The sequence below is a fragment of the Petromyzon marinus genome, chromosome 29, assembly GCF_048934315.1.
Source record: "Petromyzon marinus isolate PM22_M1 ecotype Great Lakes invasive population chromosome 29, UKy_Petmar_22M1.pri1.0, whole genome shotgun sequence".
NCBI classification, from domain to species: domain Eukaryota; kingdom Metazoa; phylum Chordata; class Hyperoartia; order Petromyzontiformes; family Petromyzontidae; genus Petromyzon; species Petromyzon marinus.
In genome coordinates this window covers 6,357,674-6,377,511 of record NC_133695.1, presented here as the reverse complement: position 1 = coordinate 6,377,511, position 19,838 = coordinate 6,357,674, and the positions used below count along the sequence as shown (strand labels likewise).

General features: G+C 43.1%; 1 protein-coding gene across 6 annotated transcripts in view; it reads left to right on the top strand.

The window, feature by feature from the left end:
• Positions 1-19,838, top strand: part of LOC116947294 (metastasis-associated protein MTA1-like) — a 67,726-nt gene that overhangs the window by 12,066 nt on the left and 35,822 nt on the right. For all 6 annotated transcript variants that reach the window (XM_032962853.2, XM_032962852.2, XM_032962851.2 and 3 more), the window contains exons 4-6: positions 12,574-12,700; positions 15,635-15,698; positions 18,527-18,644. In XM_032962853.2, the coding sequence (XP_032818744.2) occupies positions 12,574-12,700; positions 15,635-15,698; positions 18,527-18,644 (309 nt within the window). The remainder of the gene's footprint in view (positions 1-12,573; positions 12,701-15,634; positions 15,699-18,526; positions 18,645-19,838) is intronic.

The following is a 19,838-nucleotide window of genomic DNA, read 5'->3' as shown; positions in this document are numbered from 1 at the left end:
GTAATTCTTCAGCTTTTGATGAAAATCGTAAAAAGTTAACGTTGAACATAATCTGCAAAAATGGACTCCCAAATTTGTAGAAAATGTGCCACTTTTTCTATGTAATTGTGTAAAAACCGAGTATAACTCTTAGTGTGGGTGATATTTGTGCAGTGATGGGTCGAATTATTTTCTAAAGCAAAACAAATATATTTAAAAAACTGAAGCTCGAAGATAGTTTTTAGACTTTTCCGCCCACATTCACATCGTTTTCACATGGTAAAACACATTCTCGTGGTTATATTTAATACGTACTGTTTTTTATTGTATAAATTAATCAGATAGGGGGTCAAACAGATAACGTCACAGAGACATGCTTTGAAAATGTGTCAAATGAATTTTTAAAAATCTATTGGAAAACTTTCATGGTCTCTTATATGTGACATGCACTTATTATTTCACCAGGTAATGTGTCAACATTCAACCTCTTTCCTCCCCAAGCATTCCTTGGCTTCTGTAATAAAAACCAATGCAGCTCCTTTATTACTGTATTCACACAGAGGTAAATCTGTACAATATCCAGTTTGGGACTTTTTAATTTATTTAAACCGCGCCCCCCCCCCCCAAAAAAAAATTTGTGCAAAAAAATTGTGGCACGTCACCCATAGTTTGAGTCAGTTGGCACGGTTGTAGTTGAGGTGGAGGGAACTGAGAATATGCGGCCATTTTCAGAGATGTTAAAAGATCTGCATAATTAGGTCGTGATGTGGAATCTTATTTAAATGCCCTCTGGCGCTCCGGTATTCTGCATCCTCGCTCAGAAAATGCTATTAAAATAAATAAAAATACCCCCCCCCCCCCCCATTTTTTTTAAAATTACGAATAGGCGAAGCAACTGAAATTAATATAACCCTTGGCACCCCCTGCGTGCCTTCTTCAGCCCATTGCTTTTGTCCGGCGTGTTCAACATGGCCACCTTTGCCTGTAGCCAGAACGCCTGTACACGCACGCACACAGAAAAAAAAATCGCCTTGTACAGCGGTGAGAAGTAGGAGGGATTTGGTTCAGGAAGTGATTGCTGACGTGAGCTGATGCCATCTTGCTGGTGCTGTCATACGAGGGCCTGCATTTCTGTACCCCCGCCCCTCCCCCCTCACCCTTCCCTTGCTACCAGCCGTCTCTTCCCTCCCCCCCCACTCTGCTTGCCCGCCACCCCCCCACAACAACTCCGCCCCCAGATATCCCCCAATCTTCCCCCAACCATCCAACCCTCTGAGACCAACCCCTTTTTTTTCCTGCGGCGATTGCGTGTGGCTGGGGCAGGGTCAGGTGACTGAGCTGCGTGGGTCTCCTGGCTGCCTCCCGTTGGCTGCCGCAAGCCTGGCACGGTGCCAGCGGCATTATGCGAGGGAGCGTGCGTGCGTGCCTAGATGCATGTGTTCCTACGCGTGTGCCTGTGTGCAACCTTTCACCCCCCTGGATATTAATGGCAGCGCTTAGGTGCCATGGAAGTTACTAGACTTCCTCATGCAGGCACGTTGCCCGGTTGATTTTTTTTTTCCCTTTTTGAATATTTTTTTTACATTTCTTCTTTCATTGACTGCTGTTTTCTTTTCTGGTTTTGCCAAAAAAGACGACTGTTTGCCGCACTATTTAATATTTCAGTATTTGCTGGTGATTTATCTGCTCACATATTCATGCCCATTTGTTTTAAAGCATTTTTTTAAATTGTGAGGCCAATTTAAAAATATCGCTTATGATTGAGTAGTTTAATTGAAAAAATGGTATCTTGTGTGGCACCAGTTGAGGGTTGAGTGAGTTTTTTTGGGACCTGTTTTCCAAATATCTATCCCTTCTCGTTTGTCAGATGTTTTGTTAGCAGTTGTCTTTGTGCATATGAATGCGTGCATGTCATACACTTTGGCACCAAATAGGCAGTTGCTTTTCATATTCGCAAAAGAAAAAAATCTGGACCTGGTATGTCAAAAGCTGCATCGAGTAACTGGCTGGTGTGTGGCAACTCACGTGCAATTGTCGGCTGGCATATCTGTGTGTGTGTTCTACTTGGTTTTCATCACGTGGCATTTCATTCCATGGTTGGTGATCATTGCCAATGAAGACGTGTCAAAGATTTGCCAGTTGAATTCAGATTCCATGATTTTCTTAGTGCTGTCCTGCCCTGCTGAGATTTGTAAATACTGAGGAACTGTTATGTCACGGGTCGTTTTCTGCTTTGTTAAACACTGTCTTGCTCACCGATTGGCTCACCTTTCTCCATTATTCGTACGACTGACTGAACAAGCTGTGTGCCGCATCTCACAGCTCGGCTTGCACACTGAGAGAGGGGGGTGGGGAACTCGTGTGAGAGAAGAAGGGTTCAGCAGATAAAAAGAGTGACAGGCGGTATCATTTAGCACAGCAGATAAAAATCTGCGTGAGAATTGATTGGGTAAGTCAGCGATGCGACGGAGATATACGCAGTGGTCGCGCAGACACAAATGCCGCCTGTCAGTTCTCAGTGCCGACTTCTCATTTTCAGATTGGCCCTTTTCATTCCATTGCCATGGATTACACACACAAGCCAGGTGTCTCAGCGGTAGATCTAGAGGCTCGCAATTGGAATGTTTCAAGTTTAAATCCTGGTTGAGGGTTGATGTATCCAATCCTTTTGTGTATCATAAAACGGGTACCGTTTCGTGAGGGAAGTCGACATTGGTTGTCCTGTGAATGTAATCGCCCTCACCATGCGAACGTGGAAATTCTGCCACTGTGTCAGGGCTTAATGAGATGATCATCGCCTTAATGCTCAATGGAACACGAAGTCACTGTGACACGTTCACCCGCAGTTCTCGTTTCTAGTTGGCTAGAGCTCGAGTGGTTTGTCAAAAGTCTGTGGTTATTTCCCCCCCCAAACCCAGGCATGGCAGGCAGTGGTAATTTTAAGAGAGTGCATAACCCAAGGTGTTCACTACCGATTGCACCTGGCGTGATAGAAAAAGCTATGATAAATCTTTGCGCGCATCAAATCTGAGTTAAGATACGATCCCTCTGAATGTGAGAATGCATTCGTTTAAAACGTGCCTAACAGGGTTAGTACGTTTTCAGAGCTTTCCCTGCAGAGGTTATGTAACCTGCGTTCACGACACAGTGGACTGTGCTTCTTCCACACTAACCATTTGCGTTACGTAAACACGGGGGGCTAAATTAATTTTTCACAATTAACCCTTGGTGCCGTGTGGTAAACGTTTGCGACAGTAAAACAAGAAAAAGCATTTGTGCCACTGTTAAAGGGGTTAATGCCGCGCTGATACGAACTGCTCGTGTACAGCTAGGCGAGCGTTTGGGGGATGAAAGACCCGCTGGGAGTCTGGCAGAGACAAAGTCTTTTCATGCACAGAAAATAGTGAGCCAGACTGTTATTAAATCGAGTATCATGTGAAAATGTATCGCATGTGCTTTGTGTGGTCGCAGTGTTCTCGGGCCTGTTGTTTTCAATTTTCTACCTGCGCACACGGTCAATTAGCACTCGCGAGTATTATTAGCAATCCACCACTTGTCATGAATCAAATTAGCTTAACCCCCTGCAGGCCTTTATATGAAATGGTTATGAACCAATTAAAAAATATTTACCTATGAAATTATAAAGAGCTGTCAAGCTCTCATGCGTGGCCTTAACTTTACAGGTGTGCCACGTACGTGTAAAAAGGGAGAAAAAATGATGCTAAATCCTGCATCAGCCACGTTTGGAAGGACATGTGCGATGGAGGGGAATTTAAGTCTTTCCAATCAAATTAACCCACGGACCAGACGCACAAGAAGGGGTTTCCCAGTCTGTGCGAGCAGGGCTCACAGAGACCCAGGGCCAGACGGCCGTGGCTAGACCTGTTGGGGGGGGGGGTGCAGGAGGGGGGGGGTGCAGGAGTGGGGGCGGGGGGTCTGTGCGTCTGTGGGGGAGTAGCATGCGGCTGTGGTGGGGGAAGGGAGAAGAGTGATGGGCGTGTGGGGGAGGGGCGTTGTGATAGACCAACACTATATGCACAACAACGCATAGCAAGAACATAGCGCAAGCACGCACACACCATACGCCCACGCCGGCACACAAGCCACGCACCCAGCACGCACTGTGACAAAGTGCCCTGTGATTGAGATTTGAACGCACGCACATAGTACAGTAACCCAGGATTATTTTGTTTGCCGTCAATGGTAGCACAACACCCCCTTTTCACTATTGCTGACTCGGCGTACTCCCCCCCCCCCCCAAACTCCCTACCACCGGTCTCTGCTGCTGCTCCACTGCTCTTTAGCTGCACTAGCCAGATTCCCATTGCTATAGGGATGCAAAAGTTACACCAGAGATGCGCCAGGGCGGTCGGTGTGCAGTGGTTTCTGGTTTCTGCAGCTCATGCAGCTGGATCAAGTGCCACAGACAGACATGCAAGAGCCCTAGATCGGAGGACCGTAATGAGCCATAGCAAGCTCCGCCCAATGTGTGTATCCATGGCCCCGTATTATGGATTGCAGAGATGAGCAACAAAAGGTCCTTTACCTCTTGCCGCTAAGCAGCTACCGCATGCGTAATGTCGCGCTCACCGCCGTTGATGTTTTTGCGTCTGGGATAAAAAAAACATCGGGGTGCGGTGCAATTTTTCTCGTTCGTTTAAAACAATGCGTTGAATCGTACGAAGCCTTGTACGGCATATGCCTACGACATTTGTCAGTGGTTGAATTTCATGCATGGCTAAAATTATTCGGACGATACCAAATTTATTTAGTGTAATTTAAATAAAGATATTTTTAAAATCTATATTTTTAAATGTAACTTCTGTGATGTGTAGTATTTGTAGTTTTTTTTTAAATTGCCAGATCCAGCCTTTGCCACATTGATTCCCAATTAATTTGCTCTACCACATTGGGCTGCATCATTTTATCTCGTTTCTCTATGGCCTGGAGGTTTTTACAAATGAATACTCTAATTATTTACAATTTTCCACCACTGGGCAATCTTGGCTTTTGACCTAAATGTTTTCCGTGGTTGTGTTGCGGGTGTGTTGAGTTTTAACCGTTCGGTCTTTTTGTGATGGAGGGAAAGCACCATTCCATCCTTTTTTTATCCTCTGGTAATTTGGCGACAGACATGTGGGCACACAGCAGTAATGGTGACAAATGGCCCAATTTTTAAAACCTCCGTGGCACCCTGCTCTCTAACACGTAACCTTTTGACGGCGTGATTAGGTAAGCAATGAGGATTGACGCTCGCGACCCTTGCCCCTAACCTCAGCGCTCTCCCCCAACCAGCTCCTTCGTTCTCTCCTCTCCACGCCGTTATTGATGCACACATCCATTTGGACAGTACCAATGTCAAGTAGCCAGGCTCTTGTGTAGACAAGAGTTAAACCCTCGTGTCACATTATTCTTGGAAATAAAATAATAGCATGTTCTCTTAATTATAAGATGCACTGTTTCCCCTCTTTATTTTAAAGAAAAAGTTGGGTGTTTTTTAATTTATAATAAGCTAGTTGTGCATGTTTGAGAGGTCAAATTTGTATCACGTTTTTCGCACTGGGCACACGATTGGGCTGTATCTTACTTCTGGAGCATCTTATAATATACTGTATATATATAAAACGGTTGTGTAAATATCCTGTTTTTATCTGGGAAGGCCTTGCTGAGTGTCTAGACTTTTTTAAGTAGGGACCCGATGTGGGATGTTTGGACAATTCCTTTAATGAGTGTTTTGCTTTGTGTAGGAGGAAATCAGATTACCTTAAGAAAAGTCACTAACATGTGAAGGGCTAACAGTCATAGGTTCACCCACACAGGTGCATGAACTCACTTGCCGAATTGCTGTCGCCTAGCCACTTCTAAGCCAAATGAATGGGTGTGGGAGTTCCACAAATCTTCGTGATGCACCAACTCTCGTCTCAGAAGCGCTGGATCACTCTTATATGAACCATCAGATTTGGCTCGATATGCTCTTATAATATTTGTTCCAGTAACTGGTTATTTTATTTACTAGGCGATTTAAAATGGCTATGCAGCTCACGATATTTGCTTTCTGAGTCTCATTAATATTGATCCCTAAATATCCTAAAATGTGCCTTAGTCTCATTCTCTGAGCCTTTGGCAATAGCTTTCAACCTGAAGAATCCTTAAAGTGCTGTAGTCTCTTTGTAATTTATTGTATAAAATAGTGTGTCTATGTATATATGTTTGTTGACTGCTCATGCCTCTACACTCATTTACGTGTAGAATATAAATTTAATGATATCTGCTCCACGTTAACGACCTCACACGACACGTGACATCCCAACAGCCCGCTTGCTGTTAGGCATAGATTAACAACAATATTAAACCGTCACCTTTTTATAGAAGGATAGTCCCAACCCAGGCAGGCATACTGTTATGTACTGAATTTATGTTTTATTACAGTACAGTAATTTATTTTCTTGAGGTAACGTACATTTTTGTTTGCGGGGCAAAGTAACATGCACAGGAGTAGGCGTTAGCCGGACAGTTTTCCTTTCTTTCTCCGAGTAGGGTTTATCATCCCGATCTAGAAAAGGTCACTGCCCAGTAGTAGCAAGGGTACCGGTTGTTTGGATAGGTGGCACACTGGGACACGTTTAGATGTGGCTAGGAGAGTTTCTTTTTCATGTCTCAACAAAGCAAGCTATGACGCAGTGACATTTCCTTAGTGCTGTCCATTTGGGTTGGAGTGGTGTGCACTTGGGTGTTTATTGCCTATGACAAAATCGCCCATAATGCACCAGATCCCGTCAAACCTCATAAGCTAAGCAGGTTTGAGCTTGGGTAGCCCAGTGAAATTTACGTCGTGCTGGCCATTGAGATGGGGGTTGTGTGCACTTTGCTGTGTATTGCCTATGATCAAATCACCCAAAATGCGACCCACCAGACATTAGGAAGTTAAACAGGTTTGAGCCTGGATATAGTTATATTAAAGAGGTATCGTAGGTGTTGTGGGCAGTAGAGGGCAGAGCAGCAAAATACATTGTTCTTTACCCCACATTAGCTTTACCAACCCGCAACAACCAGCATGGTGAAACATGGTGAAATAACCCCTGACTGCCTGCATGGCATTGTGAGGCCATCATCAAGCACTGGAATGACAAATGGGCTGTATATTTACCGTTTATGACAGGATAAGGGACTGTGGACTATCACAGCTTTGTTTACGCTCGTTGGGATATTCATGTTTTAATTGTCCCAACTTGGGGTCATTATTTCGTGTTTTTATGTTTACACAGCATTACACAATTAGCACATTTCTTTCCATATGAAACAGAAAGTCCTGAGCGTTTAGCATAATTACGCTCTAAGCTTCTTTATAATAACAGCTGCACTGGTCGTAATAACTGTGAGTTCTCTGCCCTTTGCTGAAATATGGGCACATAATTGGCTCTGCCAGTGCATGTGGTTTATTTTGTCTTTTTCATATGCTGGTAATGCTTACATTGCTATTGACAACAGCCACTCCTAACGCTGATGAAAATCATTAAATTCAGGGCTTTCAGAGTGGTGCAACTAGATCTCAGTTTTGTGTTCCACCTAAGTTAAATTTATTTACCTCGCCCAATGTGAACAAGGGCCATGCTTTGTCTGCAAGGGTTGTTGGGTCATGTAGAGATTTGTGAAACTCCAAAACTTGCTATGCTATGATCTGGCCAGGCAACATGTTTCCTTGACCTTTGAGTGTTATTCCATTGTAAACTTGATTTTTCTCTGGGTATTCTGGATTTCTTCCCATGTTTACTGCATTATTCTGATTAGAAGACATGTTTTTCTACTTTAATTTGAAAGAAAAAGTCGAGTGTGTATATTTTAATCTGGTGAGTGTGTGTGGCCAGTTTTGTATCAGTTTATTGACACCGGACACAAGTTTGGTATTCATCTTACTTCCGGAGCATGTTATAATCTGGAAAATATGGTAATGGAATCATTAATGGACACCTTTGCAAATGAGATGTTTCACATCAGTGAATGTTTGAAGGGAAATATAAAAAGGAACATTTAATTAAATATTAAAATTTATTGATATAATTACATAATGTAGATTTCACCAACCATCCCATTGCAGGACCCTTCTGATAAGGTCTTGGAATTCAGTGAGGCTTTACTGGGCAAACAACACCATGAACAATAATTGACACGGAAAATTCAAAGTGACTTTTTTTTAAGATAGAGGAAAGTTCAGTGGTTGCCTCACAGAGTGCCAAATGTAGAAAATCTTGAATTTGTAACGCATCTAATTACTACCGTATCTCAAAACTGGCGATTGTTGGGTGCTCATTACCTGTTGCATAGAGACCTGGCCCATTTCATAGAAGAGGAATGGTGCTTTGAAAATACTAGGTCAAGCGCTACATTCAGAATGGCTGTTAAGTGCCTCTACCGATTTGCGCATTATCACTGGGGCAGTAGTATTCACGTTTTATTATTCCCGTGCTTTTACCTCTGGTAGCCATGGTGAGAATTTTACAATCGTCGTCAACTGACTGGTAGGGCTATAAAGCAAGTTTGGCACCCCTTTTTTGGCAGTTAAGAACATTCATTTTTTGTTGTTGTTGAGCCTGTGGATTCATCAGTGCGGTATGGTGATGCTGACTTTTGTCCCTTTTGACCGAGTCCCTAAAAAATACACATTAATTCAGTATTAAGTATAATTAGGTAATTGTGAGGATTTTGATATGGTGCATTCAGCCTAGTGCGTTGGCACCAACGCCTGCTACAGCTGCTTATCTCTGTGCGTTGGCTGTTGCGCTTCATCCGGATTCTCACCCTGCTGCGTGTGTTCGTGTGCCTCGGCGATTGGGGCGGCAGGGTGATGCAGTGGTAACGCTTGTTCCCTACAGCAATACGTTTGTGGGTTCGATTCCCGACTAGGTCATCTTTCCGTGTGGTGATTTGTATGTTCTTTTCCTGTTCTCCATGCGTTTCCAGAGTTCCCCACTTTCTTTTCATAGATAGCTAAAAAACACGATATAACTGGTATTGGTCAAACATCCCAGTGCTGAGAAATTACCTGCAAATTACTCTTTTGGGATTAAACAGAGCAACACCCCCCCCCCCCCTCTAAAACTTATCAGGCCCCTCCTGAAAAATAGACTTGAGACACAGTGAGGCTTTCCTGGCGAAACAAGCATAATAATACATTGATGCATTTGTTTTTTCCAAGTAAAAATATATATTATTGACTGCATTGTCAGAAATCCAACATGGCTTCTGTTTTCTCCATGATATATTTATGCCTTTTGTTTCTCCAATGCATTGTCAGAGAATATCTTCGAATGTCACTGTGAATAACATTGGAAAATGCATTTCTACACACCTTACTGCCCTTCTGTTTTGGTACTTTATTATTGTCAGCTCAATATAGCTTTTCCATTTTTGTAAATGCTTTTTATTGTTTTCTAAATATAGTTGCATATAGGCCTTGTTGACCCAGGTCACCGTTGCAATAGACACACTGGTTCATGTGTCGCAACGGGTTTATTTAATCTCCTAGAAAAATATAGGATACTGACCGATTGCCTTCCTGGACTGATGGTGGATTGATCATGGTCGATGATGTTGGATTGATAATGATTGTGAGTGGGTGGCATTGCACTCCAGACCACATGACTCCAGTGGTCTTTACCCAGACTTGCTGACCAATAATAGGCTGTAAAGTCTAAACCGATAAACACTTGTAGTACTTGCTTAAGCACTAGGCACTTTTTAATGGGTGGCAGGGCGACGCATTGTCTGGGAAACCCTTTTAAAGGGGCAGCTCTTTCAGGAGCTCCAATGTTCTGGTTTACAACATTTGCTGTGGTGGAGTGGGGGTGGTATGTGCCTTGGGCTCAAGTGTACACTCCACCACCACTGTATGTACATTTTTACACGTACAGCCTTTTATCTATTTTGCTGCTGGATGTGGCCTCCCCTCGTGGGAGTTTATTGACCATACTTCATCCTACTGGTCAGTGTGAGACTTTGGTGGTATATGCCAGTGCCAAAGTACATACGCCACCCCAGCGATATATATATTATAATATCGATATCATACTGCCATGGACATGTGCAGCCTTTTGTCAGTCCACTGCTGAATGAGAACTCTCCTGGTGTGGGTTAGTTGACTATACAGTGAGGGAAAAAAGTATTTGATCCCCTGCTGATTTTGTACGTTTGCCCACTGAAAAAGAAATGATCAGTTTATAATTTTAATGGTAGGTTTATTTGAACAGTGAGAGACAATAACAAAAAAATCCAGAAAAACGCATGTCAAAAATGTTATAAATTGATTTGCATTTTAATGAGGGAAATAAGTATTTGACCCCTCTGCAAAACATGACTTAGTACGTGGTGGCAAAACCCTTGTTGGCAATCACAGAGGTCAGACGCTTCTTGTAGTTGGCCACCAGGTTTGCACACATCTCAGGAGGGATTTTGTCCCACTCCTCTTTGCAGATCTTCTCCACGTCATTAAGGTTTCGAGGCTGACGTTTGGCAATTCGAACCTTCAGCTCCCTCCACAGATTTTCTATGGAATTAAGGTCTGGAGACTGGCTATGCCACTCCAGGACCTTAATGTGCTTCTTCTTGAGCCACTCCTTTGTTGCCTTGGCCGTGTGTTTTGGGTCATTGTCATGCTGGAATACCCATCCACGACCCATTATCAATGCCCTGGCTGAGGGAAGGATGTTCTCACCCAAGATTTGACGGTACATGGCCCCGTCCATCATCCCTTTGATGCAGTGAAGTTGGCCTGTCCCCTTAGCAGAAAAACACCCCCAAAGCATAATGTTTCCATCTCCATGTTTCTTGGGGTCATAGGCAGCATTCCTCCTCCAAACACGGCGAGTTGAGTTGATGCCAAAGAGCTCCATTTTGGTCTCATCTGACCGCAACACTTTCACCCAGTTACGTTGAAGGAAAACAATAAAATAACATCGTTTTATATATATTTTATTATTTTATTGTTTCCCTTCAACGTGACTTTACCGAAAGAACCACGAATATGAATCACTGCAGTCACGAAAGCTTTAAATAAAAATTTCACCCAGTTGTCCTCTGAATCATTCAGATGTTCATTGGCAAACTTCCGACCGGCATGTATATGTGATTTCTTGAGCCGGGGGACCTTGCGGGCGCTGCAGGTTTTCAGTCCACGGCGTAGTGTGTTACCAATTGTTTTTTGGTGACTATGGTCCCAGCTGCCTTGGGATCATTGACAAGATTTTCCCGTGTAGTTCTGGGCTGATTCCTCACCGTTCTCATGATCATTGCAACTCCACGAGGTGAGATCTTGGATGGAGCCCCAGGCTGAGGGAGATTGACAATTCTTTTGTGTTTCTTCCATTTGCGAATAATCACACCAACTGTTGTCACCTTCTCACCAAGCTGCTTGGCAATGGTCTTGTAGCCGATTCAAGCCTTGTGTAGGTGTACAATCTTGTCCCTGACATCCTTGGAGAGCTCTTTGGTCTTGGCCATGGTGAAGAGTTTGGAATCTGATTGATTGTTTGCTTCTGTGGACAGGTGTCTTTTATACAGGTAACAAGCTGAGATTAGGAGCATTCCCTTTAAGAGTGTGCTCCTAATCTCAGCTCGTTACCTGTATAAAAGACACCTGGGAGCCAGAAATCTTTCTGATTGAGAGAGGGTGAAATACTTATTCCCTCATTAAAATGCAAATCAATTTATAACATTTTTGACATGCGTTTTTCTGGATTTTGTTGTTGTTATTCTGTCTCTCACTGTTCAAATAAACCTACCATTAAAATTATAAACTGATCATTCCTCTGTCAGTGGGTAAACGTACAAAATCAGCAGGGGATAAAATACTTTTTTCCCTCACTGTACTTCACCACATTGGTCAGTGCAGGTTCCTGAATCTGGAAATCAAAGTATCATAGCTATGTCTCTGCCTATTAAAGCCTGGCGTGCATGGCAGTCACTCTTCGAAACGTTATGGGGGTTCAAGCCTGCTTAGCTTCTGAGTTCTGATGACATTGGGCACATTCTAGGTGATTTGGTCAGTCATACTAATATTAATCGGTTGAAAGATGGTTTCATCTTTGGTTGTAACTTGCAAAGCAAGAGCAGTACAGGCATTAACAATACACCAAAATATCTGCGTACAAAAAAACTTCGCCATTTCCAAAAGGAGGGTTTTTGGTGAGAGGGAGTGACTTGACCTGGAGAGTGAGAAAAAAATGTTTAATGGATGAACAGCTCACTACCACAGCCTCACTGTCATCTCTTGAGTGACAAAGCAATAGCTTTTGGGTGAATACAAGACGATGAGAGGGAGTGGGGATTGCAGGCCCTTCATCATCCATCCTTTGTCGTGAAAGTCAAGAATAATAACTGAGTGCCAGCCGTGGGAGAGGATGTCCACCATGGATATGGAGCAGTGAAATGATACTCATATGGGTGCTAGGTGGACTGTTACAATGCCAGACCATGTGAAATGGCAATTGCTTGGGTTTGGCCTTCGTCCAGCAGTCGGTCGATCATGTCTGGTAAATGATGATCATAGTGACGAGTCAGTGATGCGAGCTTAAATGGTCTCACTTTTTCCTGTTTCGGCAGAGGAACTGGAGGAGGAGATGGAGGACACCACGGCGCAGGACCTGACAGAGAAGCAACGACACCAGCTGAAGCACCGGGAGCTCTTCCTGTCGCGCCAGCTTGAATCCCTGCCTGCCACGCACATCAGGTGACAACAGAAAGCGGTGGTTTAAACGGCCAAAATTCACCATACAGTGAGGGAAATAAGTATTTGATCGCCTGCTGATTTTGTACGTTTGCCCACTGACAAAGAAATGATCAGTCTATAATTGTAATGGTAGGTTTATTTGAACAGTGAGAGACAATAACAAAAAAATCCAGAAAAACGCATGTCAAAAATGTTATAAATTGATTTGCATTTTAATGAGGGAAATAAGTATTTGACCCCTCTGCAAAACATGACTTAGTACGTGGTGGCAAAACCCTTGTTGGCAATCACAGAGGTCAGACGCTTCTTGTAGTTGGCCACCAGGTTTGCACACATCTCAGGAGGGATTTTGTCCCACTCCTCTTTGCAGATCTTCTCCACGTCATTAAGGTTTCGAGGCTGACGTTTGGCAATTCGAACCTTCAGCTCCCTCCACAGATTTTCTATGGAATTAAGGTCTGGAGACTGGCTATGCCACTCCAGGACCTTAATGTGCTTCTTCTTGAGCCACTCCTTTGTTGCCTTGGCCGTGTGTTTTGGGTCATTGTCATGCTGGAATACCCATCCACGACCCATTATCAATGCCCTGGCTGAGGGAAGGATGTTCTCACCCAAGATTTGACGGTACATGGCCCCGTCCATCATCCCTTTGATGCAGTGAAGTTGGCCTGTCCCCTTAGCAGAAAAACACCCCAAACCATAATGTTTCCACCTCCATGTTTGACGGTGGGGATGGTGTTCTTGGGGTCATAGGCAGCATTCCTCCTCCAAACACAGCGAGTTGAGTTGATGCCAAAGAGCTCCATTTTGGTTTCATCTGACCACAACACTTTCACCCAGTTGTCCTCTGAATCATTCAGATGTTCATTGGCAAACTTCAGACGGGCATGTACATGTGCTTTCTTGAGCAGGGGGACCTTGTGGGCGCTGCAGGATTTCAGTCTTTCACGGCGTAGTGTGTTACCAATTGTTTTTTTGGTGACTATGGTCCCAGCTGCCTTGAGATCACTGACACGATCCTCCCGTGTAGTTCTGGGCTGACTCCTCACCGTTCTCATGATCATTGCAACTCCACGAGGTGAGATCTTGCATGGAGCCCCAGGCCGAGGGAGATTGACAGTTCTTTTGTGTTTCTTCCATTTGCGAATAATCGCACCAACTGTTGTCACCTTCTCACCAAGCTGCTTGGCAATGGTCTTGTAGCCCATTCCAGCCTTGTGTAGGTGTACAATCTTGTCCCTGACATCCTTGGAGAGCTATTTGGTCTTGGCCATGGTGGAGAGTTTGGAATCTGATTAATTGATTGCTTCTGTGGACAGGTGCCTTTTATACAAGTAACAAGCTGAGATTAGGAGCACTCCCTTTAAGAGTGTGCTCCTAATCTCAGCTCGTTACCTGTATAAAAGACACCTGGTAGCCAGAAATCTTTCTCATTGAGAGGGGGTCAAATACTTATTTCCCTCATTAAAATGCAAATCAATTGATTACATTTTTGACATGCGTTTTTCTGGATTTTGTTATTGTTATTCTGTCTCTCACTGTTCAAATAAACCTACCATTAAAATTATAGACTGATCATTCCTTTGTCAGTGGGTAAACGTACAAAATCAGCAGGGGATCAAAAACTTTTTTCCCTCACTGTCGATGTGCCTCACGGTAGAGATGAAACATGTATCATGAATAGCATAATTAAAATTGTTGTATTTGTATGACCGGTAACGCATCAACAAAACATGTAAAAAAAATAATACTGGTTTGTCGCACACATAGGAATATCTTGTAACAAACGTAACATTAAAATTGTTTTGACTGATAAATAAAGGAAGCTGCCGTGGTGTGTGGTGGTTAGCACACTGGTCTTCTAGTTCAGAGGTTGCTGGTTCGATTTTTTTCTCTTCTCGTGACCGTTGGAACAATGAGGCTGGTTTCTGAAACCCCTCTGTCCACCCAGTAGTATAAATGGGTTTGCCGTAAATTTACACAGGATCTTGGTGATGAACGCCAATGTGAGCGCAAGTGTAAATAGATCATTAAAAACACCCAGCAACCTTGTACCATTGTTGTCATTGTAACATTAATGTATCGGAAACCTAATTATTTACCCTAATTGTCTGCGGATTATATTATATATTTGTTCAAGATAGGAATATTTTTGTTAGGGCTCTCTTAAGAACAATTGTGCAACAGCAGAGCATCCATTTTGCAAAGAAAAGAAAACAAGTGGGAGGCTGGGCAGCTCAGAGTCTCTCACTCTATTTGCCCCCGCGCTACACAGGACAGAAAAAAACGTGTGCCCTCCTTTCTGTGCCTGTGATGCCGATGATTATACAGATGCCGAATTCTGGCACAGATGTTCAATAAATTTTTTAGTGTCGCGTTCAGTAAGTCGGCTGTTACACAGTAGAGTGCATATATAATACATGTGTACACGGTTTGGATGTATAAATATATCTTTTATTTATTTTACATGTTTAGGTATGATGCATTGTGTTTACATTGAGGTGAGTTTCTAGTGTGGTGGACTCCCGACCATTCGCAGTTGTGTTGCGCATTATAGATTCTGGGTGATTTGGTGAAAGGTCAAGCTCGAAAGCTAAGCAAGTTTGAATCTAGATGAGGCTTAGATTGTGCATGACCACCCTGCACAAGTTGTCATAGGGCTTGCGGTGTTATGTGGTGGCCAGCAGAGGGCAGTGCAGCAAATTCCATTGTTCTGTACTTCTGTGCTTCCATATGTATGCTCCTACCTTCGCCAACATGCCCTGACCAGCGTGGTGAAATATGGTCATGATGAGCAAAGCATGGGGAGGCCCTCATCGAGCAGTGGGTACTCAAAAAGGGTTGTATGTGTATATGTATTACATATTGGTTTTGGTGCAATGTCTGGTTTGTATTTTATGCCATCTTTGAAATATTAGTGTTTTTTTCTTGCAGAGGGAAATGCCGAGTGACTTTACTTAATGAAACGGAGGCTCTGAATTCGTACCTGGACAAGGAGGTAAACAGCTCTTTCATTTTCTGTTTTTTTTCTCTTCAAACTTTGATTGGCATTTAATTGTCACAATTAATTTACCATCCAGAACATTTGTGCTCAATGAATGATGATACCACCATCGATATGACAGCCGTTGCCACATACCAGCTTTGAGCCCGCAGCGATTTATACCAATATCTTAACTGCAGCAATGGCCGGCTCTTACCAGGCATTTGTGAGGAGGGGATAATAAAAAATATAATTACAGGCTTGCACCACCATCACTGAGCAGTGGTGGCACAAAACAGTAATCCAGCACTATGGAGAGGTGATTGTTTGTGAATCGCAGAAATGGGCATCAAAGAGGTGGTGGTACAGAATAATGTGGACTCGATCTGTTCCATAGCGTATTCCCCCCTTGTACGCGTGGGGTTTCTCTAATTGCTTCTGATTTCCACATGTATACACATTAATTGGCCAATAACACCTTCATATAGAAGGCCATAGAGCTTGGGAAATGGTTTTGCCAGTTCACCACGTGACTCGCGCCTCTGAGTCGTTCTATTTCTCTTTTGAGAGTAATTATATACCGTGCATGTTACAAGTTGACATTTTTAGAATAGTTATGTAAAAACGCCTATCTCCCAAATTGTTATCCTGATTATGCTATCAGCGTCTTTTCATCAGGCAATGTATCCATTTGGAACGTTACGGAGCAGTGCAACCAACTCCTTGTATTAGAAAACGGTCCACAGAAGCAGATCCCTTAAACTGATGTCTAATCCACAGGTTAAGGGGCATCACTTTTCTACTCGCCTTGCCACAGAGTTATATTTGGCGCATAACAGTGAAACCGATATTTTTACTGATCACAGCTGTAATTTAGCCAAATTAAGTGCAGCACGTATTTTAATGTGATGTCTTTGTTAGCGTTCGTTGTCGACCTAGTTGAGATAATCACTTGAAAACCCTGTTTAATCGCAGGTGGATAAAACCTTGATTTCGAATCCATTAAATCATCAGTGCCAGCTCACAATCTCTGACCTTTGAGCCACCCTGCCACCTCATAAGCCTGGTTTTTTTTCAACTCGTGTTAATACACCGTGATATCATTAAACATTTCACACACCAGGCTTTTTTGTATGTAGTCATTGGTAACCGGGCTGACACCATCAATTTATTACATTCGATTGAGAGCCCAATTTAATCATCACAGGCTGCTGCCTAGATTTGAACATAGGATCTCAGCATCGTCAGCTGAGCACCCTGGGCCAATCAGCCACCTCGGAGGATTCAGATAATTTAACCTTTGTGAGTGTGCCACCGTATTTGACCATAATGCGCGGTTGCCCTACGCTTTTTTGCAAACAGTCACTGGATTGTTTATTTCCGTGCAAATTAGTGGACGGAGCGTGCAACCCCCTCCCCGCTCTTCAAACGTGCTTCACCGAAGGGGTCCATTATGACCGTGTTTAATGCTAAAATGCACAACAAAGACCCCATCTGAAAACGTACAGTCACACACCATCTATCATTCAGTTGCAGAGTGCTGATAATCGCGTCCAATGTGGCTCTCGCAAGCAGTGCAGTTAAATAGCCCTTTGAAAGTATCCAATTATCAATTGGCTGCACCTGGAAGGGATGGGGGGGGGGGGGGCTTGGCATTAGAACAGTTTACGGTCCTCGTTGTAAAGAGGCTAATAAAACACACCCTGAAACCTCTTGCATGTGTATTCGGGTCAGAATCAACATTTGAGCCTTTGTAATTAAATTAGTGGAATTATATTGCACCTTGCTTAATGGTGTGTGTCTGATGCTGTGGTCAACAATAAGTGGACACTTGTCAAACCATACGCATCTTTTTTTGTCTAAGTGAATTGTTAAACAATGATGAAGAAGTAGACCAAATGTATGAGGAAATGACCCAACTATTAAAATAGTATAAATGCACTTGACCAGCATTTTGGGTGATAATGAATATGGAGATGGGCAACGGCTTTGGGGAGGCCTTCATCCAACGGGTGGATTGAGCATGTCTGACTATGAACATGTTGAACTGGTAAACAATAAATTATCCAAGAATTGAGGTTGAACGGGAGATGTTGCGAAAAAGCATGATAGCCCACGGTCAAAAATAATAACGGAGTGTTAGCCAAGGAATTGAACACATCTGAGAGGACGTCCACCGACAAAGTGGAGCGATAAGATAATTTTGTGTGATGTCAGATTATTACATCGCAGGATCATGAGAGGTGATGGCAGCTTCGCAAGACCTTCCAGCAGTGGATTGACCATGGGTGAAATTTACCAAAATGATGATGATTTTAATACATGTATAATAGAGGTTTTTGGGTTAGATCGTGTAAACATATAAATGTGTCGTTAAAACCTGCCACCACCCGACACAGCCAAATAGTAAGGGTTGTTATGTAAACAGATCATGCCAATTCGTCAGTGTTTCGAAACAGTAAGACTTATCCACAAATCTGGCTGTCTCCTGATGAAGCGAGTTGTAATTACTGGCGAAACTTCGTACTCTGTTTGTAAATGTTGTGGCTTGGCTCTCCAACACACCGGTGTGCTGTACTATTGACGAATTGGCATGTTCTGTTAACGTGACAACCCTTACTAGTTGGCCGTGTCGGGTGGTGGCGGGTTTTAACGACACATATATTTACGCGATATAACCCAAAAACCTCTATTATGGATGATATTTGTCACGAAAGCCAACGTGTTAAACTGATTTTAATACAGAAATGCAGTTAATTATTTCGACGTTTTTGCTGTTGGTATCTTTTGTTCAATTGATTGCTGTGCTGTTGATCTGTTTGTGTTGGGGACTGACCTCGCAGGACTGTTTCTTCTACTCATTGGTCTACGATCCGACTCAGAAGACACTCCTAGCAGATAAGGGGGAGATCCGCGTTGGCCCCCGCTATCAAGCTGACATCCCAGATTTTCTCAACGATGGTACAACTTCCACCTGCAAGCGCAAAGAGATCTTTGCTGCCAATATGTCTGCCGAATAATAAACTGGTGGCCAGCCTCTCAATTGTTCATGGTTAATACATTGATTCTAAGAGAGTTTATTGACTCCACAATGATTCATTTAATTAACAAATTTCATGACATGAATTTTACAAAACATAAATAACAAATGGGGTACCATAATAATAACTAAATACCTAGAACAATAATGTTACTGAGTACGTTTGTGAAGCAAGTGTAACAGTTTCAAAGAGATGTTCACATAAATGCACCTATCTCTTGTATAATTTTAAATACTGTTTGCCTAATCCTGTGCTATTGTAAATGGTGCATCCGATAAGTAACATTGGGCCATTAAGCTGAATTATTGGGTCAGTATTTTATAAAAATGGTTAGCTCATTTGCATGAACTACATATAAGCCTTTAAAGGACGACTCGTTCATTTAAATTGGTGGAGTTGTCTTAGAGGGGTTTTCTGGAAATACATACAGATTAGCTCCTCGTTATATGGATGTAGTGTTGGTGTAGCTGACGAGTACACAGGCAGTGCAATTGCAGCGGGGGCCCATGGGCCTGAAGGGCCCAGGCACCGGCTACGAAAAAAGGGGGGAAGGTGGACAAGGGATCACATTTAAATCCTTGAACCACAACAGTGACACCACAAGTTCCTTCTTGAAAGTTACTTTTTTAAGTCTTTTTTTGTCTCTTGAATCCCTTGTTATTTGCTGTTCCGCTGTACCTACCCTTTGGAAGAGAGACTTCTGATCCCAGTGGGCGCGTAACTGGTTATAAATAAAGGGCATCAATTTATTAACGAAGCTTTCAAACTCGCCTCGGACAATTACACTGTCGTATCTGCACGATAACATCTAATTCATATTTTGTGCTGCGTCTTTGTTTAAGAGACACAAGCGGTTTGGTAACCGGAGATTGGGATTAAATACATGTGTGGTGACATTTCAGCCACCTGGATTGTCTAGATAACATTACGGAGACATTCAGCAAGCTGGGATTTATGTTTACGGTTAATTAAACTGTGTGGATGTGCCTGGGTTTTTCATAGTGATTTTGCTAAGATTGCATTCTCCAACAGGTGATGGGCTTAGTTCCCATATGCCGTGAAGATGCTTGCTCACATCACTGCTGGTGGCAAGGCTTCGACAATGTTGATCCTT